The 27,569-nt window shown below is 38.2% G+C and overlaps 2 protein-coding genes across 3 annotated transcripts in view; one reads left to right on the forward strand and one right to left on the reverse strand.

Moving 5' to 3' along the window:
• The window catches only part of alkal1 (ALK and LTK ligand 1), a 56,959-nt gene extending 44,793 nt beyond the window's left edge, over nt 1-12,166 (forward strand). Inside the window, exons 5-6 of the mRNA XM_061976438.2 lie at nt 3,881-3,955; nt 12,071-12,166. Of these exons, the coding sequence (XP_061832422.2) occupies nt 3,881-3,951 (71 nt within the window). The 3' untranslated portion in view covers nt 3,952-3,955; nt 12,071-12,166. The remainder of the gene's footprint in view (nt 1-3,880; nt 3,956-12,070) is intronic.
• A 10,919-nt stretch (nt 12,167-23,085) lies between these two features.
• The window catches only part of mindy4 (MINDY lysine 48 deubiquitinase 4), a 52,705-nt gene continuing 48,221 nt past the window's right edge, over nt 23,086-27,569 (reverse strand). The window contains exons 18-19 of one of the 2 annotated variants that reach the window (XM_072914600.1): nt 23,249-23,319; nt 23,086-23,175 (exon numbers count right to left, since the gene is read on the reverse strand). In XM_072914600.1, the coding sequence (XP_072770701.1) occupies nt 23,168-23,175; nt 23,249-23,319 (79 nt within the window). In that variant the 3' untranslated portion in view covers nt 23,086-23,167. Of the gene's footprint in view, nt 23,320-27,569 lie in introns of both variants that reach the window. The other variant, XM_072914599.1, reaches the window with a different exon arrangement.

Below are 27,569 nucleotides of genomic sequence, written 5' to 3' on the forward strand. Positions count from 1 at the left end.
GGTATCGTTTTTCAATTTACAGTAATGCACTGTAAAAAAAAAAATGGAGAGATTTTACGGTTAAAAAAAACTTGCAGCTCAGTCGCCAGAATTTTGCGGAAAAAATAACAGTGGTACGGTTTTTTGTTTTTTTTACAATAATGCACTGTGAAAAATGGACAGATTTTACAGTAAAAAAAAAAAAAAAAGTAGCAGCTCAGTCGCCAGAATTTGAACATAAAAACAGTGGTACTGTTTTTTGATTTACAGTAATGCACTTTGAAAAATTGACAGATTTTACGGTAAAAAAGTAGCAGGTAAATGTTGCCAGAATTTGAATGTAAAAACAGTGGTATTGTTTTTCAATTTACAGTACTGCACTGTAAAAAAAAAATGGGCATAGATTTTACGGTAAAAAAAATTGCAGCTCAGTCGCCAGAATTTTGCGGAAAAAATAACAGTGGTCCGTTTTTGTTTTTTTTACAGTAATGCACTGTGAAAAATTGACAGATTTTACGGTAAAAAAGTAGCAGGTAAATGTTGCCAGAATTTGAATGTAAAAACAGTGGTATTGTTTTTCAATTTACAGTACTGCACTGTAAAAAAAAATGGGCATAGATTTTACGGTAAAAAAAATTGCAGCTCAGTCGCCAGAATTTTGCGGAAAAAATAACAGTGGTCCGTTGTTTTTTGTTTTTTTTACAGTAATACACTGTGAAAAATGGACAGATTTTACAGTAAAAAAAAAAAGAAAAAGTAGCAGCTCAGTCGCCAGAATTTGAACATAAAAACAGTGGCACTGTTTTTTGATTTACAGTAATGCACTGTGAAAAATTGACAGATTTTACGGTAAAAAAGTAGCAGTTAAATGTTGCCAGAATTTGAATGTAAAAACAGTGGTATTGTTTTTCAATTTACAGTAATGCACTGTAAAAAAAAAATGGGTATAGATTTTACGGTAAAAAAAATTGCAGCTCAGTCGCCAGAATTTTGCGGAAAAAATAACAGTGGTACTTTTTTTTTTTTTTTACAGTAATGCACTGTGAAAAATGGACAGATTTTACAGTAAAAAAAAAAAAAAGTAGCAGCTCAGTCGCCAGAATTTGAACATAAAAACAGTGGTACTGTTTTTTGATTTACAGTAATGCACTTTGAAAAATTGACAGATTTTACGGTAAAAAAGTAGCAGTTAAATGTTGCCAGAATTTGAATGTAAAAACAATGGTATCGTTTTTCAATTTACAGTAATGCACTGTAAAAAAAAAAATGGAGAGATTTTACGGTTAAAAAAAACTTGCAGCTCAGTCGCCAGAATTTTGCGGAAAAAATAACAGTGGTACGGTTTTTTGTTTTTTTTACAATAATGCACTGTGAAAAATGGACAGATTTTACAGTAAAAAAAAAAAAAAAAGTAGCAGCTCAGTCGCCAGAATTTTGAACATAAAAACAGTGGCACTGTTTTTTGATTTACAGTAATGCACTGTGAAAAATTGACAGATTTTACGGTAAAAAAGTAGCAGTTAAATGTTGCCAGAATTTAAATGTAAAAACAGTGGTATTGTTTTTCAATTTACAGTAATGCACTGTAAAAAAAAATGGGCATAGATTTTACGATAAAAAAAATTGCAGCTCAGTCGCCAGAATTTTGCGGAAAAAATAACAGTGTACGTTGTTTTTTGTTTTTTTTACAGTAATACACTGTGAAAAATGGACAGATTTTACAGTAAAAAAAAAAAAAAGTAGCAGCTCAGTCGCCAGAATTTTGAACATAAAAACAGTTGTACTGTTTTTTGATTTACAGTAATGCACTTTGAAAAATTGACAGATTTTACGGTAAAAAAATAGCAGTTAAATGTCGCCAGAATTTGAATGTAAAAACAGTGGTATTGTTTTTCAATTTACAGTAATGCACTGCAAAAAAAAATGGGCATAGATTTTACGGTAAAAAAAATTGCAGCTCAGTCACCAGAATTTTGCGGAAAAAATAACAGTGGTACGTTTTTTTTTTTTTTTTTTACAGTAATGAACTGTGAAAAATTGACAGATTTTACAGTAAAAAAAAAAAAAAAAAAAAAAGTAGCAGCTCAGTCGCCAGAATTTGAACATAAAAACAGTGGTACTGTTTTTTGATTTACAGTAATGCACTGTGAAAAATGGACAGATTTTACGGTAAAAAAGTAGCAGTTAAATGTTGCCAGAATTTGAATGTAAAAACAGTGGTACCGTTTTTCAATTTACAGTAATGCACTGTAAAAGAAAAAAATGGGGATAGATTTTACGGTAAAAAAAATTGCAGCTCAGTCGCCAGAATTTTGCGGAAAAAATAACAGTGGTATGTTTTTTGTTTTTTTTTACAATAATGCACTGTGAAAAATGGACAGATTTTACAGTAAAAATAAAAAGTAGCAGCTCAGTCGCCAGAATTTTGAACATAAAAACAGTGGCACTGTTTTTTGATTTACAGTAATGCACTTTGAAAAATTGACAGATTTTACGGTAAAAAAGTAGCAGTTAAATGTTGCCAGAATTTGAATGTAAAAACAGTGGTATTGTTTTTCAATTTACAGTAATGCACTGTAAAAAAAAAAATGGGGATAGATTTTACGGTAAAAAAAACTTGCAGCTCAGTCGCCAGAATTTTGCGGAAAAAATAACAGTGGTACTTTTTTTTTTTTTTTTACAGTAATGCACTGTGAAAAATGGACAGATTTTAAAGTTAAAAAAAAAAAAGTAGCAGCTCAGTCGCCAGAATTTTGAACATAAAAACAGTGGCACTGTTTTTTGATTTACAGTAATGCACTGTGAAAAATGGACAGATTTTACGGTAAAAAATTAGCAGTTAAATGTTGCCAGAATTTGAATGTAAAAACAGTGGTACTGTTTTTCAATTTACAGTAATGCACTGTAAAAAAAAAAATGGGCATAGATTTTACGGTAAAAAAAAATGCAGCTCAGTCGCCAGAATTTTGCGGACAAAATAACAGTGGTACGTTTTTGTTTTTTTACAGTAATGCACTGTGAAAAATGGACGGATTTTACAGTAAAAAAAAAAAAAAAAAAGTAGCAGCTCAGTCGCCAGAATTTGAATATAAAAACAGTGGTACTGTTTTTTTATTTACAGTAATGCACTGTGAAAAATTGACAGATTTTACGGTAAAAAAGTAGCAGTTAAATGTTGCCAGAATTTGAACGTAAAAACAGTGGTACCGTTTTTCAATTTACAGTAATGCACTGTAAAAAAAAAAATGGGCATAGATTTTACGGTAAAAAAAATTGCAGCTCAGTCGCCAGAATTTTGCGGAAAAAATAACAGTTGTACTTTTTTTTTTTTTTTTTTTTTTACAGTAATGCACTGTGAAAAATGGACAGATTTTACAGTAAAAAAAAAAAAAAAGTAGCAGCTCAGTCGCCAGAATTTGAACATAAAAACAGTGGCACTGTTTTTCAATTTGGTGTAAAAACCACTTAAATGTATGGTAAAATTCTGGTAACCAGATTTTTTTTATTGCAAATTGTATAGCTTTGTATTTGAGACCCCTGCTCTACGGTAAAGTTGGGACTTTCTCATTCTCTGTGGGGGAAAAAAAGGGGAACCTTGCTGGCCAGGCTCCGCCCACTTGCTGTCATGACAACCACTTAGAAAGTTAGCTGGTGACACAACAACACTCTTAAAGCAGCAGAAAATGATCTTTTTGGATGTTGTGAGGTTAAAATGTTTGTGAGGTTAAAATGTGAATAAAAGATGAATCTGCCACATGTTCACATTATAGCTGACTAAGCACATTTCTGTAACGGCGTATTAAAATGAATTGCTTTCATTTTTAGAATATGAGTTGGCCGATAAAAAAACGATTATGCTGTCATCTTACTTTCTTAACAACCTTTGTCCTTTCCTTTCCAGACTATAAAAGATGTGCCAGGTTGCTGACACGGTTAGCCATGAGTCCTCTCTGCACGCCATCATACACCTGAACATGTGAGTTAGTCCTCTCTGCACGCCATCATACACCTGAACATGTGAGTTAGTCCTCTCTGCACGCCATCATAGACCTGAACATGTGAGTTAGTCCTCTCTGCACGCCATCATACACCTGAACATGTGAGTTAGTCCTCTCTGCACGCCATCATACACCTGAACATGTGAGTTAGTCCTCTCTGCACGCCATCATACACCTGAACATGTGAGTTAGTCCTCTCTGCACGCCATCATACACCTGAACATGTGTTAGTCCTCTCTGCACGCCATCATACACCTGAACATGTGAGTTAGTCCTCTCTGCACGCCATCATAGACCTGAACATGTGAGTTAGTCCTCTCTGCACGCCATCATACACCTGAACATGTGAGTTAGTCCTCTCTGCACGCCATCATACACCTGAACATGTGAGTTAGTCCTCTCTGCACGCCATCATACACCTGAACATGTGAGTTAGTCCTCTCTGCACGCCATCATACACCTGAACATGTGTTAGTCCTCTCTGCACGCCATCATACACCTGAACATGTGAGTTAGTCCTCTCTGCACGCCATCATAGACCTGAACATGTGAGTTAGTCCTCTCTGCACGCCATCATACACCTGAACATGTGAGTTAGTCCTCTCTGCACGCCATCATACACCTGAACATGTGAGTTAGTCCTCTCTGCACGCCATCATACACCTGAACATGTGAGTTAGTCCTCTCTGCACGCCATCATAGACCTGAACATGTGAGTTAGTCCTCTCTGCACGCCATCATACACCTGAACATGTGAGTTAGTCCTCTCTGCACGCCATCATACACCTGAACATGTGAGTTAGTCCTCTCTGCACGCCATCATAGACCTGAACATGTGAGTTAGTCCTCTCTGCACGCCATCATAGACCTGAACATGTGAGTTAGTCCTCTCTGCACGCCATCATACACCTGAACATGTGTTAGTCCTCTCTGCACGCCATCATACACCTGAACATGTGAGTTAGTCCTCTCTGCACGCCATCATAGACCTGAACATGTGAGTTAGTCCTCTCTGCACGCCATCATACACCTGAACATGTGAGTTAGTCCTCTCTGCACGCCATCATACACCTGAACATGTGAGTTAGTCCTCTCTGCACGCCATCATACACCTGAACATGTGAGTTAGTCCTCTCTGCACGCCATCATAGACCTGAACATGTGAGTTAGTCCTCTCTGCACGCCATCATACACCTGAACATGTGAGTTAGTCCTCTCTGCACGCCATCATACACCTGAACATGTGAGTTAGTCCTCTCTGCACGCCATCATAGACCTGAACATGTGAGTTAGTCCTCTCTGCACGCCATCATACACCTGAACATGTGAGTTAGTCCTCTCTGCACGCCATCATACACCTGAACATGTGAGTTAGTCCTCTCTGCACGCCATCATAGACCTGAACATGTGAGTTAGTCCTCTCTGCACGCCATCATACACCTGAACATGTGAGTTAGTCCTCTCTGCACGCCATCATACACCTGAACATGTGAGTTAGTCCTCTCTGCACGCCATCATAGACCTGAACATGTGAGTTAGTCCTCTCTGCACGCCATCATACACCTGAACATGTGAGTTAGTCCTCTCTGCACGCCATCATACACCTGAACATGTGAGTTAGTCCTGTCTGCACGCCATCATACACCTGAACATGTGAGTTAGTCCTCTCTGCACGCCATCATAGACCTGAACATGTGAGTTAGTCCTCTCTGCACGCCATCATAGACCTGAACATGTGAGTTAGTCCTCTCTGCACGCCATCATACACCTGAACATGTGAGTTAGTCCTCTCTGCACGCCATCATACACCTGAACATGTGAGTTAGTCCTGTCTGCACGCCATCATACACCTGAACATGTGAGTTAGTCCTCTCTGCACAGACTCAATGAAGTGTAGTTTAGTCCAGAACTTGTCCAGTCCACCATGACTCAATGACATGTGGTTTAGTCCAGAACTTGTCCACAGTCCACCATGACTCAATGAAGTGTGGTTTAGTCCAGAACTTGTCCACAGTCCACCATGACTCAATGACGTGTGGTTTAGTCCAGAACTTGTCCACAGTCCACCATGACTCAATGACGTGTGGTTTAGTCCAGAACTTGTCCACAGTCCACCATGATTCAATGAAGTGTGGTTTAGTCCAGAACTTGTCCACAGTCCACCATGACTCAATGACATGTGGTTTAGTCCAGAACTTGTCCACAGTCCAGCATGACTCAATGAAGTGTGGTTTAGTCCAGAACTTGTCCACAGTCCAGCATGACTCAATGAAGTGCAGTTTAGTCCAGAACTTGTCCACAGTCCAGCATGACTCAATGAAGTGCAGTTTAGTCAAGAACTTGTCCACAGTCCAGCATGACTCAATGAAGTGTGGTTAGGTCAGAACTTGTCCACAGTCCACCATGACTCAATGAAGTGTGGTTTAGTCCAGAACTTGTCCACAGTCCACCATGACTCAATGAAGTGTGGTTTAGTCTAGAACTTGTCCACAGTCCAGCATGACTCAATGAAGTGTGGTTTAGTCCAGAACTTGTCCACAGTCCACCATGACTCAATGACGTGTGGTTTAGTCCAGAACTTGTCCACAGTCCACCATGACTCAATGACGTGTGGTTTAGTCCAGAACTTGTCCACAGTCCAGCATGACTCAATGAAGTGTGGTTTAGTCCAGAACTTGTCCACAGTCCAGCATGACTCAATGACGTGTAGTTAAGTCCAGAACTTGTCCACAGTCTAGCATGACTCAATGAAGTGTGGTTTAGTCCAGAACTTGTCCACAGTCCACCATGACTCAATGAAGTGTGGTTAAGTCCAGAACTTGTCCACAGTCCAGCATGACTCAATGAAGAGTGGTTTAGTCCAGAACTTGTCCACAGTCCACCATGACTCAATGAAGTGTGGTTTAGTCCAGAACTTGTCCACAGTCCAGCATGACTCAATGAAGTGTGGTTTAGTCCAGAACTTGTCCACAGTCCACCATGACTCAATGACGTGTGGTTTGGTCCAGAACTTGTCCACAGTCCACCATGACTCAATGAAGTGTAGTTTAGTCCAGAACTTGTCCACAGTTCACCATGACTCAATGAAGTGTGGTTTAGTCCAGAACTTGTCCACAGTCCACCATGACTCAATGAAGTGTGGTTTAGTCTAGAACGTGTCCACAGTCCACCATGACTCAATGACGTGTGGTTTAGTCCTGAACTTGTCCACAGTCCAGCATGACTCAATGAAATGTAGTTTAGTCCAGAACTTGTCCACAGTCCACCATGACTCAATGAAATGTAGTTTAGTCCAGAACTTGTCCACAGTCCAGCATGACTCAATGAAGTGTGGTTTAGTCCAGAACTTGTCCACAGTCCAGCATGACTCAATGACGTGTAGTTTAGTCCAGAACTTGTCCACAGTCCACCATGACTCAATGAAGTGTGGTTTAGTCCAGAACTTGTCCACAGTCCACCATGACTCAATGAAGTGTGGTTTAGTCCAGAACTTGTCCACAGTCCAGCATGACTCAATGAAGTGTGGTTTAGTCCAGAACTTGTCCACAGTCCAGCATGACTCAATGACGTGTAGTTAAGTCCAGAACTTGTCCACAGTCCAGCATGACTCAATGAAGTGTGGTTTAGTCCAGAACTTGTCCACAGTCCAGCATGACTCAATGACGTGTGGTTTAGTCCAGAACTTGTCCACAGTCCACCATGACTCAATGAAGTGTGGTTTAGTCCAGAACTTGTCCACAGTCCACCATGACTCAATGACGTGTGGTTTAGTCCAGAACTTGTCCACAGTCCAGCATGACTCAATGAAGTGTGGTTTAGTCCAGAACTTGTCCAGTCCACCATGACTCAATGACGTGTGGTTTGGTCTAGAATTTGTCCACAATCCACCATGACTCAATGAAGTGTGGTTTAGTCCAGAACTTGTCCACAGTCCAGCATGACTCAATGAAGTGTGGTTTAGTCCAGAACTTGTCCACAGTCCACCATGACTCAATGACGTGTGGTTTAGTCCAGAACTTGTCCGGAGTCCAGCATGACTCAATGACGTGTGGTTTAGTCCAGAACTTGTCCACAGTCCACCATGACTCAATGAAGTGTGGTTTAGTCCAGAACGTGTCCACAGTCCAGCATGACTCAATGAAGTGTGGTTTAGTCCAGAACTTGTCCACAGTCCAGCATGACTCAATGAAGTGTAGTTTAGTCCAGAACTTGTCCACAGTCCACCATGTGACTCAATGAAGTGTGGTTTAGTCCAGAACTTGTCCACAGTCCAGCATGACTCAATTAAGTGTAGTTTATTCCAGAACTTGTACAGTCCAGCATGACTCAATGAAGTGTGGTTTAGTCCAGAACTTGTCCACAGTCCAGCATGACTCAATGACGTGTGGTTTAGTCCAGAACTTGTCCACAGTCCAGCATGACTCAATGACGTGTGGTTTTGTCCAGAACTTGTCCACAGTCCACCATGACTCAATGAAGTGTGGTTTAGTCCAGAACTTGTCCACAGTCCACCATGACTCAATGAAGTGTGGTTTAGTCCAGAACTTGTCCACAGTCCACCATGACTCAATGACGTGTGGTTTAGTCCAGAACTTGTCCACAGTCCACCATGACTCAATGACGTGTGGTTTAGTCCAGAACTTGTCCACAGTCCACCATGACTCAATGAAGTGTGGTTTAGTCCAGAACTTGTCCACAGTCCACCATGACTCAATGAAGTGTGGTTTAGTCCAGAACTTGTCCACAGTCCACCATGACTCAATGAAGTGTGGTTTAGTCCAGAACTTGTCCACAGTCCAGCATGACTCAATGAAGTGTGGTTTAGTCCAGAACTTGTCCACAGTCCAGCATGACTCAATGACGTGTGGTTTAGTCCAGAACTTGTCCACAGTCCAGCATGACTCAATGAAGTGTGGTTTAGTCCAGAACTTGTCCACAGTCCACCATGACTCAATGAAGTGTGGTTTAGTCCAGAACTTGTCCACAGTCCAGCATGACTCAATGAAGTGTGGTTTAGTCCAGAACTTGTCCACAGTCCACCATGACTCAATGACGTGTGGTTTGGTCCAGAACTTGTCCACAGTCCACCATGACTCAATGAAGTGTAGTTTAGTCCAGAACTTGTCCACAGTTCACCATGACTCAATGAAGTGTGGTTTAGTCCAGAACTTGTCCACAGTCCACCATGACTCAATGAAGTGTGGTTTAGTCTAGAACGTGTCCACAGTCCACCATGACTCAATGACGTGTGGTTTAGTCCTGAACTTGTCCACAGTCCAGCATGACTCAATGAAATGTAGTTTAGTCCAGAACTTGTCCACAGTCCACCATGACTCAATGAAATGTAGTTTAGTCCAGAACTTGTCCACAGTCCAGCATGACTCAATGAAGTGTGGTTTAGTCCAGAACTTGTCCACAGTCCAGCATGACTCAATGACGTGTAGTTTAGTCCAGAACTTGTCCACAGTCCACCATGACTCAATGAAGTGTGGTTTAGTCCAGAACTTGTCCACAGTCCACCATGACTCAATGAAGTGTGGTTTAGTCCAGAACTTGTCCACAGTCCAGCATGACTCAATGAAGTGTGGTTTAGTCCAGAACTTGTCCACAGTCCAGCATGACTCAATGACGTGTAGTTAAGTCCAGAACTTGTCCACAGTCCAGCATGACTCAATGAAGTGTGGTTTAGTCCAGAACTTGTCCACAGTCCAGCATGACTCAATGACGTGTGGTTTAGTCCAGAACTTGTCCGGAGTCCAGCATGACTCAATGACGTGTGGTTTAGTCCAGAACTTGTCCACAGTCCACCATGACTCAATGAAGTGTGGTTTAGTCCAGAACGTGTCCACAGTCCAGCATGACTCAATGAAGTGTGGTTTAGTCCAGAACTTGTCCACAGTCCAGCATGACTCAATGAAGTGTAGTTTAGTCCAGAACTTGTCCACAGTCCACCATGTGACTCAATGAAGTGTGGTTTAGTCCAGAACTTGTCCACAGTCCAGCATGACTCAATTAAGTGTAGTTTATTCCAGAACTTGTACAGTCCAGCATGACTCAATGAAGTGTGGTTTAGTCCAGAACTTGTCCACAGTCCAGCATGACTCAATGACGTGTGGTTTAGTCCAGAACTTGTCCACAGTCCAGCATGACTCAATGACGTGTGGTTTTGTCCAGAACTTGTCCACAGTCCACCATGACTCAATGAAGTGTGGTTTAGTCCAGAACTTGTCCACAGTCCACCATGACTCAATGAAGTGTGGTTTAGTCCAGAACTTGTCCACAGTCCACCATGACTCAATGACGTGTGGTTTAGTCCAGAACTTGTCCACAGTCCACCATGACTCAATGACGTGTGGTTTAGTCCAGAACTTGTCCACAGTCCACCATGACTCAATGAAGTGTGGTTTAGTCCAGAACTTGTCCACAGTCCAGCATGACTCAATGAAGTGTGGTTTAGTCCAGAACTTGTCCACAGTCCAGCATGACTCAATGACGTGTGGTTTAGTCCAGAACTTGTCCACAGTCCAGCATGACTCAATGAAGTGTGGTTTAGTCCAGAACTTGTCCACAGTCCACCATGACTCAATGAAGTGTGGTTTAGTCCAGAACTTGTCCACAGTCCAGCATGACTCAATGAAGTGTGGTTTAGTCCAGAACTTGTCCACAGTCCACCATGACTCAATGACGTGTGGTTTGGTCCAGAACTTGTCCACAGTCCACCATGACTCAATGAAGTGTAGTTTAGTCCAGAACTTGTCCACAGTTCACCATGACTCAATGAAGTGTGGTTTAGTCCAGAACTTGTCCACAGTCCACCATGACTCAATGAAGTGTGGTTTAGTCTAGAACGTGTCCACAGTCCACCATGACTCAATGACGTGTGGTTTAGTCCTGAACTTGTCCACAGTCCAGCATGACTCAATGAAATGTAGTTTAGTCCAGAACTTGTCCACAGTCCACCATGACTCAATGAAATGTAGTTTAGTCCAGAACTTGTCCACAGTCCAGCATGACTCAATGAAGTGTGGTTTAGTCCAGAACTTGTCCACAGTCCAGCATGACTCAATGACGTGTAGTTTAGTCCAGAACTTGTCCACAGTCCACCATGACTCAATGAAGTGTGGTTTAGTCTAGAACTTGTCCACAGTCCACCATGACTCAATGAAGTGTGGTTTAGTCCAGAACTTGTCCACAGTCCAGCATGACTCAATGAAGTGTGGTTTAGTCCTGAACTTGTCCACAGTCCACCATGACTCAATGAAGTGTAGTTTTGTCCAGAACTTGTCCACAGTCCAGCATGACTCAATGAAGTGTGGTTTAGTCCAGAACTTGTCCACAGTCCAGCATGACTCAATGAAGTGTGGTTTAGTCCAGAACTTGTCCACAGTCCACCATGACTCAATGAAGTGTGGTTTAGTCCAGAACTTGTCCACAGTCCACCATGACTCAATGAAGTGTGGTTTAGTCCAGAACTTGTCCACAGTCCACCATGACTCAATGAAGTGTGGTTTAGTCCAGAACTTATCCACAGTCCAGCATGACTCAATGAAGTGTGGTTTGGTCCAGAACTTGTCCACAGTCCACCATGACTCAATGACGTGTGGTTTAGTCCAGAACTTGTCCACAGTCCACCATGACTCAATGAAGTGTGGTTTAGTCCAGAACTTGTCCACAGTCCACCATGACTCAATGACGTGTGGTTTAGTCCAGAACTTGTCCACAGTCCAGCATGACTCAATGATGTGTGGTTTAGTCCAGAACTTGTCCACAGTCCACCATGACTCAATGACGTGTGGTTTAGTCCAGAACTTGTCCACAGTCCAGCATGACTCAAAGAGGACTCTCAAGGCTGCCAATTAGCAGGAGTGATTGCAGCCACAGACTTCTTCCTCAGATATTAAAGGCACTGATGAGAAAATTGGCTGTGGAGTGAATCACGTAATGAGGCGGCCACTCGGGAACAATCTGTCCGACGTCCACACATCACGTTTGAAGAGCTTGAGTCACGGTTTGTGAAGTGGATTAGTCCACTTCATCCTCGTCTTCATCATCCATCACACCAGACTTTACTTAAAGACTTTGTCCTCACACAGGTGCCGCCATCATGGAACTACGTCTTGCCAAGGAAGTGCCTTCAGATCCACAGCAGTTACTGTACGTGCAGATTTACATACATCTATACATACATCTATATCCATACATACATCTATACATACACCTATGTGTACATACATATATGCATACAGAAAAGGGTCCCCGGTCGTCTTGGACTCCATGCCACTGGACCCTGACCCGGATCTGTCAAGGATGGTGTGGTGACTGTCTGTGCACCAGTCTCCCCACCTTAAACTAAGTCACGCACAGGCATCCTCCATAAAGGGATACCCCCCCTCGTCATGCTCGCTTCGAGTGGCCGCCGATGATGGTATACATGCATCTATATGTGTACATACTGTACATATATACATACATCTATATGTGTATGTACAGATATACATACACTTATATGTGTACATACATCTATGTGTACATACATCTATATGTGTACATATATACATACACCTATGTTTACATACAGATATACATACATCTATATGTGTACATGCAGCTATGCATACACTTATGTGTACATACATACAATACATGCATACATCTGTATGTGTACATATATATACATACATCTATGTGTGTACATACATACATACATACATACATCTATATGTGTGCATGCAGCTATGCATACACCTGTGTACATACATATATACATCTATATGTGTACATACATACATACATACATACATACATACATACATACATACATACATACATACATACATACATACATACATACATACGTAAATACATCTATGTGTACATACGTACATACATACATCTATGTGTACATACATACATCTATGTGTACATGCAGATATACATACATCTATATGTGTACATACAGATATACATACAATGTGTACATACAGATATACATACACCTATATGTGTACATACATATATACATACATATATATGTGTACATGCAGATATACATACATCTATATGTGTACATACATATATACATACACCTACGTGTACATGCAGATATACATACATCTATATCTGTACATACATATATACATACATCTATATGCGTACGTACATAATGTATATGCATACATCTATATGTGTACATACATATATACATACACCTATGTGTACATGCAGATATACATACATCTATATGTGTACATACATAATGTATATACATACATCTATATGTGTACATACATATATATGTGTACATGCAGATATACATACACCTATGTGTACATGCAGATATACATACACCTATATGTGTACATACATATATACATACATCTATATGCGTACGTACATAATGTATATACATACATCTATATGTTTACATACATACATATGTGTACATGCAGATATACATACACCTATATGTGTACATACATACATACATACATACATACATACATACACCTATATGTACATGCAGATATACATACATCTATATGTGTACATACATATATACATACATACATACATACACCGATGTGTACATGCAGATATACATACATCTATATGTGTACATACAGATATACATACAATGTGTACATACAGATATACATACACCTATATGTGTACATACATATATACATACATCTATATGTGTACATACATAATGTATATACATACATCTATATGTGTACATACATATATATGTGTACATGCAGATATACATACATCTATATGTGTACATACATATATACATACACCTATGTGTACATGCAGATATACATACATCTATATGTGTACATACATATATACATACACCTATGTGTACATGCAGATATACATACACCTATATGTGTACATACATATATACATACATCTATATGCGTACGTACATAATGTATATACATACATCTATGTGTGTACATACATATATACATACATATATATGTGTACATGCAGATATACATACATCTATATGTGTACATACATATATACATCTATATGCGTACATACATAATGTATATACATACATCTATATGTGTACATACATATATACATATATCTATATGTGTACATACATATATACATACATATATACGTGTACATGCAGATATACATAAATCTGTATGTGTACATACATATATACATACATCTATATGTGTACATACAGATATACATACACCTATATGTGTACATACATATATGCATACATCTATATGTGTACATAGATATATACATACATCTATGTGTGTACATACACCTATCTATAAATTCAGATATACATACATATATATGTACATACAGATATGTATATCTGTATGTACATACACACAAACATGAATAAGTTCTATTTTTGTTGGCCATTGTTGCTTATCTTTACAATGAACATGACATATTTATTGAGAAGCCACCTGCTGTATGTAATATTTGCAGAGTGGACTTATTTGGCTCTGAATGATTTCACGTCTCCATGCTTGTTTTCATTTGGCACTTGAGTGACTGGATGAGGAGGAGCGGCGGGCGCACTACTGAACAATAAAGACTATTTGAAGCAGAGCCGACGTTGACATGATTGCCAATAAAAGGCGGGACTGGAAGACGGAATGAAATGCTGTGGAATGTTGGAGAACTAGCATGTTATTAAATGTTATTCAATATTCTTGTAGATGTGCAACTTCCTGCTACATCCTAGATAGTTCCTTCTAAAAACAGCAAAACCACAAACATTCTGTTTGGAAATACCGAAAATGGCCGTATATTCCGGACTATATAAGCCACACCCACTAAATTTTAGAAGAAAAACAAAAGTGTTCATATATTAGTCGCATTTGGACTATAAGTGTCAGATATATACGTTGTGAAATTAATTATTCACACAGAAATATTCTGTAAATGTTTATTTACACACCTTAATAGTTACCAAACGGTGTCTGTAACAGGGCAGTAAAACGGCTGATCAAACAAAACAGAAGTCATGGTCAGACTCAATAACTCCACGTTGCTTGGAGTGACCAATAAAGAATCCTAACAAATAAAATTAGGGGTGTAAGAATTTGTTTTAATTTTCGAATGAATCACGATTATTTGTAACGATTCTTAATCGCTTCAAAAAATAACATTTTAAAAATTCAATCTGTCCTGTGCAGCCACTCAGACAAATGATGTCGTAGATGTAGATGATCTATATCTGCTGTACACTTTTACTTTAGAAAAGTGTGGGAAATTAAATGTTGGGGTAAAATGTTATTAAAACCAGGTTTTTTTTAAGTAATATAGAAAATGTATCAGAGCTGTTTATTTTATGGAGGAATGTAGTTCATCATAGAAATGACATCCAATGTTATTTAAAAAGTATTGATTTTGAAACAGGAATCGATTCTGAATTGAATCGTTCCCCTCGGGAATCGAATCGTATCATGCGGTGCCAAAAGATTCACAGCCCTAAGTAGAAACGCAATACATTGTCAACCTGCCGTGAGCAAACCCGTCCAGAAGATGGCGCCGTAGCACAAACAACATCCCAAATATCCAGCCCTCCGCTTGTGGTTCATGAAAACTATTGAACACTGTCAGGTTCAAACACTGATGACATCTATTAAACAAGACAAGAAGCAAGGAATTAAACAAAGACAGAATTAAATTTGGCTCAATTGAGGAGAAACGGGTACACCTGTACCCTCGTACAGTGTCACCACGCTCTGACAAAAGATTGTACGCCTCCTCTTTTATTTGGACTTTCCCTGATTACAATGGCTGTTTCTAAGGGATGGGGGTCGTAAACAGCCATCGCCTTTGGTTACAGAACAGATCAAAGAAAAGGTCATAAAACAGTTTAAAGAAAAGGTGCTTTAAGACATTGAGACGTTAAGACTAGCTAGCAGCTAACATTCATCCGCAGTCTGCAGCGTTTTAGCTACTTCTAAATCACTAATCCTGGTCTCCATGGCGACAAAGTGTGTTTTTTTACAAATATTATTATCACTGCAGGACGAGGAATAGCTAAACATGCTTCACTACACACCGTAGGAGGATACAGTAGCTCACCGGCGTCACAATGTAAACAAACGCCATGGGTGGATCTACACCTGACATCCACTGTAATGATACCAAGTACAAGAGCGTATCTAGTCGATACTACTATGATTACATCGATATTTTTATCGTCACAAATTTTTTTTCCTTTTTTTAAAATTAATATTATGTTTATAATCTCAGTAAATACGTCCCTGGACACATGTATGATCCTGTAACTATTTGGTATCGTATCGATACCTAAATGTGTGGTATCATCCAAAATTAGCAGCAGATATCATGCGATTCTCTGGTAGAAGATATCATGCGATGCTCTGGTAGCAGATATCATGAGATTCTCTGGCAGCAGATATCATGCGATTCTCTGGCAGCAGATATCATGCGATTCTCTGGTAGCAGATATCATGCGATTCTCTGGTAGCAGATATCATGCGATTCTCTGGTAGCAGATATCATGCGATTCTCTGGTAGCAGATATCATGCGATTCTCTGGTAGCAGATATGCGATTCTCTGGTAGCAGATATCATGCCATTCTCGGGTAGAAGATATCATGCGATTCTCTGGTAGCAGATATCATGTGATTCTCTGGTAGCAGATATCATGCGATTCTCTGGTAGCAGATATGCGATTCTCTGGTAGCAGATATCATGCGATTCTCTGGTAGCAGATATCATGCGATTCTCGGGTAGCAGATATGCGATTCTCTGGCAGCAGATATCATGCGATTCTCTGCTAGCAGATATCATGCGATTCTCTGGTAGCAGATATCATGCCATTCTCTGGTAGCAGATATCATGCGATTCTCTGGCAGCAGATATCATGCGATTGTCTGGCAGCAGATATCATGTGATTCTCGGGTAGCAGATATCATGCGATTCTCTGGCAGCAGATATCATGCGATTCTCTGGTAGCAGATATCATGCGATTCTCTGGTAGCAGATATCATGCGATTCTCTGGTAGCAGATATCATGCGATTCTCTGGCAGCAGATATCAAGCGATTCTCTGGTAGCAGATATCATGCGATTCTCTGGCAGCAGATATCATGCGATTTTCTGGCAGCAGATATCATGCGATTCTCTGGTAGCAGATATCATGCGATTCTCTGGTAGCAGATATCATGCGATTCTCTGGCAGCAGATATCATGCGATTCTCTGGTAGCAGATATCATGCGATTCTCTGGCAGCAGATATCATGCGATTCTCTGGTAGCAGATATCATGCGATTCTCTGGCAGCAGATATCATGCGATTCTCTGGCAGCAGATATCATGCGATTCTCGGGTAGCAGATATCATGCGATTCTCTGGTAGCAGATATCATGCGATTCTCTGGTAGCAGATATCATGCGATTCTCTGGCAGCAGATATCATGCGATTCTCTGGTAGAAGATATCATGCGATTCTCTGGTAGCAGATATCCTGCGATTCTCTGGTAGCAGATATCATGCGATTCTCTGGTAGCAGATATCATGCGATTCTCTGGCAGCAGATATCATGCGATTTTCTGGCAGCAGATATCATGCGATTCTCTGGTAGCAGATATCATGCGATTCTCTGGTAGCAGATATCATGCGATTCTCTGGCAGCAGATATCATGCGATTCTCTGGTAGCAGATATCATGCGATTCTCTGGTAGCAGATATCATGCGATTCTCTGGCAGCAGATATCAAGCGATTCTCTGGTAGCAGATATCATGCGATTCTCTGGCAGCAGATATCATGCGATTTTCTGGCAGCAGATATCATGCGATTCTCTGGTAGCAGATATCATGCGATTCTCTGGTAGCAGATATCATGCGATTCTCTGGCAGCAGATATCATGCGATTCTCTGGTAGCAGATATCATGCGATTCTCTGGCAGCAGATATCATGCGATTCTCTGGTAGCAGATATCATGCGATTCTCTGGCAGCAGATATCATGCGATTCTCTGGCAGCAGATATCATGCGATTCTCGGGTAGCAGATATCATGCGATTCTCTGGTAGCAGATATCATGCGATTCTCTGGTAGCAGATATCATGCGATTCTCTGGCAGCAGATATCATGCGATTCTCTGGTAGAAGATATCATGCGATTCTCTGGTAGCAGATATCCTGCGATTCTCTGGTAGCAGATATCATGCGATTCTCTGGTAGCAGATATCATGCGATTCTCTGGCAGCAGATATCATGCGATTTTCTGGCAGCAGATATCATGCGATTCTCTGGTAGCAGATATCATGCGATTCTCTGGTAGCAGATATCATGCGATTCTCTGGCAGCAGATATCATGCGATTCTCTGGTAGCAGATATCATGCGATTCTCTGGCAGCAGATATCATGCGATTCTCTGGTAGCAGATATCATGCGATTCTCTGGCAGCAGATATCATGCGATTCTCTGGCAGCAGATATGCGATTCTCGGGTAGCAGATATCATGCGATTCTCTGGTAGCAGATATCATGCGATTCTCTGGTAGCAGATATCATGCGATTCTCTGGCAGCAGATATCATGCGATTCTCTGGTAGAAGATATCATGCGATTCTCTGGTAGCAGATATCCTGCGATTCTCTGGTAGCAGATATCATGCGATTCTCTGGTAGCAGATATCATGCGATTCTCTGATAGCAGATATCATGCGATTCTCTGGTAGCAGATTCTCTGGCAGCAGATATCATGCGATTCTCTGGTAGCAGATATCATGCGATTCTCTGGTAGCAGATATCATGCGATTCTCTGGTAGCAGATTCTCTGGCAGCAGATATCATGCGATTCTCTGGTAGCAGATATCATGCGATTCTCTGGTAGCAGATATCATGCGATTCTCTGGTAGCAGATATCATGCGATTCTCTGGTGCAGATATCATGCGATTCTCTGGTAGCAGATATCATGCGATTCTCTGGTAGCAGATATCATGCGATTCTCTGGTAGCAGATTCTCTGGCAGCAGATATCATGCGATTCTCTGGTAGCAGATATCATGAGATTCTCTGGCAGCAGATATCATGTGATTCTCTGGTAGCAGATATCATGCGATTCTCGGGTAGCAGATATCATGCGATTCTCTGGTAGCAGATATGCGATTCTCTGGTAGCAGATATGTGATTCTCTGGTAGCAGATATCATGCGATTCTCTGGTAGCAGATATCATGCGATTCTCTGGTAGCAGATATCATGCGATTCTCTGGTAGCATATATCATGCGATTCTCTGGTAGCAGATATCATGTGGTTCTCTGGTAGCAGATATGCGATTCTCTGGTAGCAGATATGCGATTCTCTGGTAGCAGATATCATGCGATTCTCTGGTAGCAGATATGCGATTCTCTGGTAGCAGATATCATGCGATTCTCTGGCAGCAGATATCATGCGATTCTCTGGCAGCAGATATCATGCGATTCTCTGGCAGCAGATATCATGCGATTCTCTGGTAGCAGATATCATGCGATTCTCTGGCAGCAGATATCATGCGATTCTCTGGTAGAAGATATCATGCGATTCTCTGGTAGCAGATATGCGATTCTCTGGTAGCAGATATCATGCGATTCTCTGGTAGCAGATATCATGCGAGTATCTGACTGCAGTCCTGGCTGCTCAGTACAAAATGAGTGAAACAGCAACAAGCGGGTGTCGGTGATAAAAGAAGAAGAAAGGACGGAGGACAGAACGTCGTGGAAGTTAACGGTGAGTACGAACTTTGTTGTTGTTGTGCGTCTTCTGTTTTACGGCGGCTAACTTCTTTTTACACTTGCATGTTTGGACGGCTGAAGACGATTTCTTCTCCACGCACGTGACGGGAAGTAACATCGAGGGTGAGTAATGTTCTTACTATCTTTAGCAACGATGGTATCGCATCCATACCGAAACCCCCCAGTCGCACACTTCTAACCAGGGATGTGTATCGTTCACATTTGAACCGATACAGTACCAATTCCAAGTACCTAGGAATCGATACCCATACCAATTTTCAGTACTTTAGTGTCTGTTATTAAATGTTAATTGTTTGATAATAAAATAGTCTTTTTTTTTTAATGCAACATTTAAAATTGAGCTGACGATAACTTTGTTGTTCAGCTGTTTTGGAAATTTTGTTCTCAAGTGGTCAAACAAAATTGAAAATATTGTGTTGCGCCCTACAAAGTGTTTGTACTGTAAGTAATGTGCTTATTACACACCAGCTGTTTGATTGTAACATGCATCCTAGTTGTAGTGTTCATTGCCAAATTTTGGAGGGGTTGAAATTGCCATGTGAAATCGCTAATGCTAACAGTAGCCTGGTTATGGCAAATCCAATGGGAATTAGCATCGAGCTCGCACATGTTGGAGGAGTGGAGCCTCACTTTACATTGGAGTGTTTCCTACCAGGCATACTTGCTTTGCTGGTGTTGATAGTCCAATCCAACTCTGAATCAATCTGTCGAGTATTCTTCAATTCTAAAACACCTTTAGATAAAAAAAAAAAATAATATAAAAAATTTAAATGAATCAAATCCCAAAATAAGCGATATATTTTAAAAATATAATAAAACGATATAATGTATATTATAATTTTTATATTATAAATAGTCTGTATAATAATTTTAAACATTTGAAAAAAATTAATATTGATGGATAAATAGATCAATAATAGTAATATCAAAAATCCTGCAGTGTTGGAAAAATGTTTTAATCGTAAGATAAGCAACGAATTAGAAAATATATATAATAAAATGATATATTATATTACATATTATATATAATAATATAAAATATTTTTTTTAAATTACATGTTAAATTAAATATTACAATTTGTGCCAAAATGTTTTCACTTATCAAAAATCCTGCAGTGTTGGATATTTTTTCCCACAGTAAAATAAGCGAAACATTTTAAAAATATAATATATATGATTTTTTTTAAATATATATTATATAACGTATATAATAATATTACACATTTGAAAATGTTTTATATAAAATGTAATATTAAAATTTGTGCCAAAATGTTTTCACTTATCGAAAATCCTGCAGTGTTGGAGAATGTTTTTAATTGTTAAAAAAAAAAAACAATACATTTAAAATACATATAATATAATTAAATATATATTGTATATCATTTATACAATAATATAATATTAAAAATGTTGAAAAATTAAATATTCAAAGTTTGTACAAAAATGTTTTTACTTTTAAAAAATCCTGCAGTGTTGGAAAAGTGTTTTATGGTAAAATAAACAATACATTTTGTATAAATGTATATAATTAGTATATAATATTAAAAATAAAAAATATATACATTAAATTGAACATTAACATTTGTGCAAAAATGTTGTCACTTATCAAAAAATTGTTTTTAATTGTAAAAAAAAAAGCAAAAGCAATACATTTAAAAAAATGATTGTATATATATATATATATATATATATATATATATATATATATTTATTTATATATATATATATATATATATATAATCATATAATTGTATATTTATTATATATGTATATAATAACATAATATAATTTTTTTTAATTAAATATTAAAGTTTGTGCAAAAATGTTTTTATTTATTAAAATCTGCTGTGTTGAAAATGTTTTTATGGTCAAATAAGCGATAAATTTAAACAATATAATATATATTATATTGTATTTTATGTGTTATATGTTGTATATGATAATTAAATATACTAATATTAAAAATAAGATATATATATATATATATATATATATATATATATATATATATATATATATATATATATATATATTGATATGAATATAAAAATGTTTTCACTTTTCAAAAATCTGCAGTGTTGGAAAAGTGTTTTATGGTAAAATAAACGATACATTTAAATGTATATAATTAGTATATAATATTAAAAAAATATATATATGCATTAAATTGAACATTAACATTTGTGCAAAAATGTTGTCACTTATCAAAAAATTGTTTTTAATTGTAAAAAAAGCAAAAGCAATACATTTAAAAAAATGATTTTATATATATATATATAATTGCATATTTATTATATATGTATATAATAACATAATTATTTTTTTTTTAATTAAATATTAAAGTTTGTGCAAAATGTTTTTATTTATTAAAATCTGCTGTGTTGAAAATGTTTTTATGGTCAAATAAGTGATAAATTTAAACAATATAATATATATTATATTGTATTTTATGTGTTATATATTGTATATGATAATTAAATATACTAATATTAAAAATAAGATATATATATATATATATATATATATATATATATATATATATATATATATATATATATATATATATATATATATATATATTTACCATTGTGGCTTTTTACTGAGTACATGATATTTTACTGATAGATCATCGAAAGAAATATATGTTTATATATATATATATATATATATACATATACATATACACAATATATATATATGTTGATATATATATTGATATGAATATAAAAATTTGTGCCAAAATGTTTTCACTCATCAAAAATCCTGCAGTGTTGAAAATGTTATTTAATTGTAAAAAAATTCTTTATAATGATATGATTTAATATATTATATATTATTTATATAATAATTTAATATAATATTAAAAATATTTTTATGGTAAAATAAGAGATACATTTAAAATATATATTTTATTGTATTTTATATATTATATATTGTGTGTAATAATTATGTTTTTTTTTTAAGTATTATAACAAAAAAAAAAAATTATTATTATTTATATATATATAAATATATTGAATTGAATATTAAAATTTGTGCAAAAATGTTTTAACTCATCAAAAATCCTGCAGAAAATGTTTTTTATGGTAAGAATAAGCAAAGTGTGAGTTCTGTTATAAAAAGTGAAAGTCTCCCTCAGACGTGGTCCTGCAAGCAACACTAACAAGTGACTTTGCCCTTCATCCTGTCATCCATCTTGTGCCCAGAGAAGACATGTGGAGGATCAGAGAAGACATGTGGAGGATCATCTCCACTTTCACAAGGTGTGAGTGGCCATCAAAGTTGTCTGATCCTGTCTGACGCCTGCTGGACCACAAGTCCCGCCATAAAGGGATTAGGCCACTAAAAATAGGTGCGACTCCTCGTGGGGACGCACTCGGGATCCCCTTCCCTCCCCGGGTGTCCCCTGGACACCTGAGCAGGATATCACTTATCTGGAGACGAACGGCCCGGATTAGGAGAGGAGACAGAAGACGCGTGTGGGAGGACTTTAACACAATTACACACCAGACCCCAAACATTCAATCCTCCATGGAAGTCCTTCCTGTCGTCTGCAACAACAACTTCTCACCATCCTCCTGAAATAAAGATGGACTTTCAATACTGGCACACAAAAAGGTGAAAATGCAGGAAAATTAATAATAATATGAAATGAAGTATGTGGTGGGGAAGGGGAAAACATCACGCTTCAACACATCAAACCTCCCAGTGTTTGAAGTCAACAGTATTTAGTTGAAGATACAAACCCCGTTTCCATATGAGTTGGGAAATTGTGTTAGATGTAAATATAAACGGAATACAATGATTTGCAAATCATTTTCAACCCATATTCAGTTGAATATGCTACAAAGACAACATATTTGATGTTCAAACTGATAAACATAAATAATCATTAACTTTAGAATTTGATGCCAGCAACACGTGACAAAGAAGTTGGGAAAGGTGGCAAAAAAGACTGATAAAGTTGAGGAATGCTCATCAAACACTTATTTGGAACATCCCACAGGTGTGCAGGCAAATTGGGAACAGGTGGGTGCCATGATTGGGTATAAAAGTAGATTCCATGAAATGCTCAGTCATTCACAAACAGGGATGGGGCAAATTGTTGAACAGTTTAAGAAAAACCTTTCTCAACCAGCTATTGCAAGGAATTTAGGGATTTCACCATCCACGGTCCGTAATGTCATCAAAGGGTTCAGAGAATCTGGAGAAATCACTGCACGTAAGCAGCTAAGCCCGTGACCTTCCATCCCTCAGGCTGTGCTGCATCAACAAGCGACATCAGCGTGTAAAGGATATCACCACATGGGCTCAGGAACACTTCAGAAACCCACTGTCAGTAACTACAGTCGGTCGCTACATCTGTAAGTGCAAGTTAAAACTCTCCTATGCAAGGCAAAAAAAAACGTTTATCAACAACACCCAGAAATGCCGTCGGCTTCGCTGGGCCTGAGCTCATCTAAGATGGACTGATACAAAGTGGAAAAGTGTTCTGTGGTCTGACGAGTCCACATTTCAAATTGTTTTTGGGAACTGTGGACGCCGTGTCCTCCGGACCAAAAAGGAAAAGAACCATCCGGATTGTTATAGGCGCAAAGTTGAAAAGGCAGCATGTGTGATGGTATGGGGGTGTATTAGTGCCCAAGACATGTCATGTCTGTGTAATCAGGTTTTGTGTTAAGTCATGTTTTTGTTTAGTTATAGGACTCTTTAGTTTCTGTCTTTTCACTCCCTTTCCATGATTACCCCATTAGTTTCACCTGTTCCACGTTTGGACTCATTGTGCACTCTTGTTTGTCACCATAGCAACCATTAGTTTTCACCTGTCACGTCACGCACCTGTTTCGCGTTTTGAGTCACGCACCTGCTTGCACTAATCATGTCCATAGTATTTAAGTTCATTCATTTTCTGTTGTTCGTCCTGACGACCTCACACCACATTTATGCTCCGTCCATTTTTTCATGTCCATGTTCACGCTGCTCCTTTTTTGTCCATGCCAAGTACGTTTTCTTTATTCAAGCCATAGTTTGCAAGTTTTGTTTAATTGTTCATAGTTTATTCTCCGCCACTGTGCGCGCCTTTTGTTTGATCCTTTTTTTTGTATTTATAGTTAATAAAAAAATCATGTACCTTAATTCCCGTCTCGCCCGTGCCAACTTTCCGTTGCATCCTGGAAAAGCAAACTGTTTATATAATAGACCCTTTAATAATAAAAATAAAAAAATGAGTTAGTATATGACTATATGACTAAGATGTATATATTAGCTACTCAATTAGTCAAAAAATACATCAAAAAGCGAGCGTGCCAACGCCAACACATCAGATTATGACGAGCATGTGACCTAAAACCTAAACATGGTTCCTCCTGACGTCTACTTCACTCCCTGGTGAAAAAGATGCTAATCCAATTTCCTGCCACCCGGGGCCCTTCAAGCATCATTTGCAGCAAACTCACGGCAGCTTGGATGCTGTCAAAGCATCGATACCTTAATAATCATTCTTAATAATCATTCATGTTTCACAACAAGACTGGCCAGTAACTTTTAATCATTTTTATGAGCAAAAGTATTTGTGGAAGCAGCAGTTGTTGTTGTTGTTGTTGTGTCTTTGATCCCGCAGCTGGAGGTGTTGGCACAGCGTCGCCTTACCGCCCCCTCAACTCTGCTCTTTCCTCGCAGAAACGCCACCTTTGCCCAAATCTTTCTTTTTATTCCATCCAATACCAAAACGTCGACAAGAAGATCAAACGTACACCCCGCTGGGCCCTAGCATTGATCTTTAGGGCTGGTCCAACACCTAAAGGATTGGACAATGTCCATACCAGCAGGAATGCTAACCTTAGCATGCTAACGCTTGTCATGTGTGAGGTACCGAGTTTAATGACTGCAAGGTGTACTTCTACGAAAATGGCAAAAAAAAAAAAAAAAAAAGTTAGCATGCTAATGCTAGCATGCTAACATTAGCATGCTGACAGTTAGCGTATGTCAAGTATGAAGTTGTATGACTCTGCGGTTAACATTTGCAAAATTAGCTAAAAGCATTAGAATGTGTGAGGTGTACTTCTACGAAAATGGAAAAAAAAAGTTAGCATGCTAATGCTAGCATGCTAACAGTTACCATGCGTCAAGTATGAAGTTGTATGACTCTGCGGTTAACATTTGCAAAATTAGCTAAAAGCATTAGAATGTGTGAGGTGTACTTCTACGAAAATGGAAAAAAAAAGTTAGCATAAGTTAGCATGTGTCATGTATAAAGTTGTATGACTCTGCGGTTAACATTTGCAAAATTAGTTAAAGCATTAGAATGTGTGAGGTACCGAGTTTAATGACTGCGAAGTGTACTACTACGAAATCGGCAAAAAAAAAAAAAAAGTTAGCATGCTAACAGTTAGCGTACGTCAAGTATGAAGTTGTATGACTCAGCGGTTAACATTTGCAAAATTAGCTAAAAGCATTAGCATGTGTGAAGTACCGAGTTTAATGACTGCAAGGTGTACTGCTATGAAAATGGCAAAAAAATAAATAGTTAGCATGCTAATGCTAGCATGCTAATACTAGCATGCTAAAACTTAATGTATGTCAAGTATGAAGTTGTATGACTCTGCAGTCAACAGTTGAACATTTTGCTAAAAGCATTAGCATGCTAACAGTTAGCATGTGTGAGGTACCGAGTTTAATGACTGCAAGGTGTACTTCTCCGAAAATGGCAAAAAAAAAAAAAACTTAGCATGCCAATGCTAGCATGCTAACAGTTAGCGTATGTCAAGTATGAAGTTGTATGACTCCGCGGTTAACATTTGCAAAATTAGCTAAAAGCATTAGAATGTGTAAGGTGTACTTCTACGAAAATAGGGGGGGGGGGGGAGTTAGCGTGCTAATGCTAGCATGCTGACATTAGCATGCTAACAGTTAGCATGTGTCAAGTATGAAGTTGTATGACCCTGCGGTTAACATTTGCAAAATTAGCTAAAAGCATTAGCATGTGTGAAGTACCGAGTTTAATGACTGCAAGGTGTACTGCTATGAAAATGGCAAAAAAAACAACTTAGCATGCTAACAGTAAGCGTATGTCAAGTATGAAGTTGTATGACTCTGCGGTTAACATTTGCAAAATTAGCTAAAAGCATTAGAATGTGTGAGGTGTACTTCTGCGAAAATGGAAAAAAAAGTTAGCATGCTAATGCTAGCATGCTAACAGTTAGCGTATGTCAAGTATGAAGTTGTGTGACTCTGCAGTTAACATTTGCAAAATTACCTAAAAGCATTAGAATGTGTGAGGTGTACTTCTACGAAAATGGGGAAATAAAAGTTAGCATGCTAATGCTGGCAAGCTAACAGCTATCATGTGTCAAGTATGAAGTTGTATGACTCTGCGGTTAACATTTGCAAAATTAGTTAAAGCATTAGAATGTGTAAGGGATTAATGACTGCAAAGTGTACTTCTACGAAATCGGCAAAAAAAAAAAGTTAGCATGCTAACAGTTAGCGTACGTCAAGTATGAAGTTGTATGACTCGGCGGTTAACATTTGCTAAATTAGCTAAAAGCATTGGCATGTGTGAGGTACCGAGTTTAATGACTGCAAGGTGTATTTCTACGAAAATGGCAAAAAAATAAATAGTTAGCATGCTAATATTAGCATGCTAAAAGTTAATGTATGTCAAGTATGAAGTTGTATGACTCTGCAGTCAACAGTTGAAAAATTTGCTAAAGCATTAGCATGCTAACAGTTAACATGTGTGAGGTACCAAGTTTAATGACTGCAAGGTGTACTTCTCCGAAAATGGCAAAAAAAACAAAAACTTAGCATGCTAATGCTAGCATGCTAA

The sequence above is a fragment of the Nerophis lumbriciformis genome, linkage group LG14, assembly GCF_033978685.3.
Source record: "Nerophis lumbriciformis linkage group LG14, RoL_Nlum_v2.1, whole genome shotgun sequence".
Classification (NCBI taxonomy): domain Eukaryota; kingdom Metazoa; phylum Chordata; class Actinopteri; order Syngnathiformes; family Syngnathidae; genus Nerophis; species Nerophis lumbriciformis.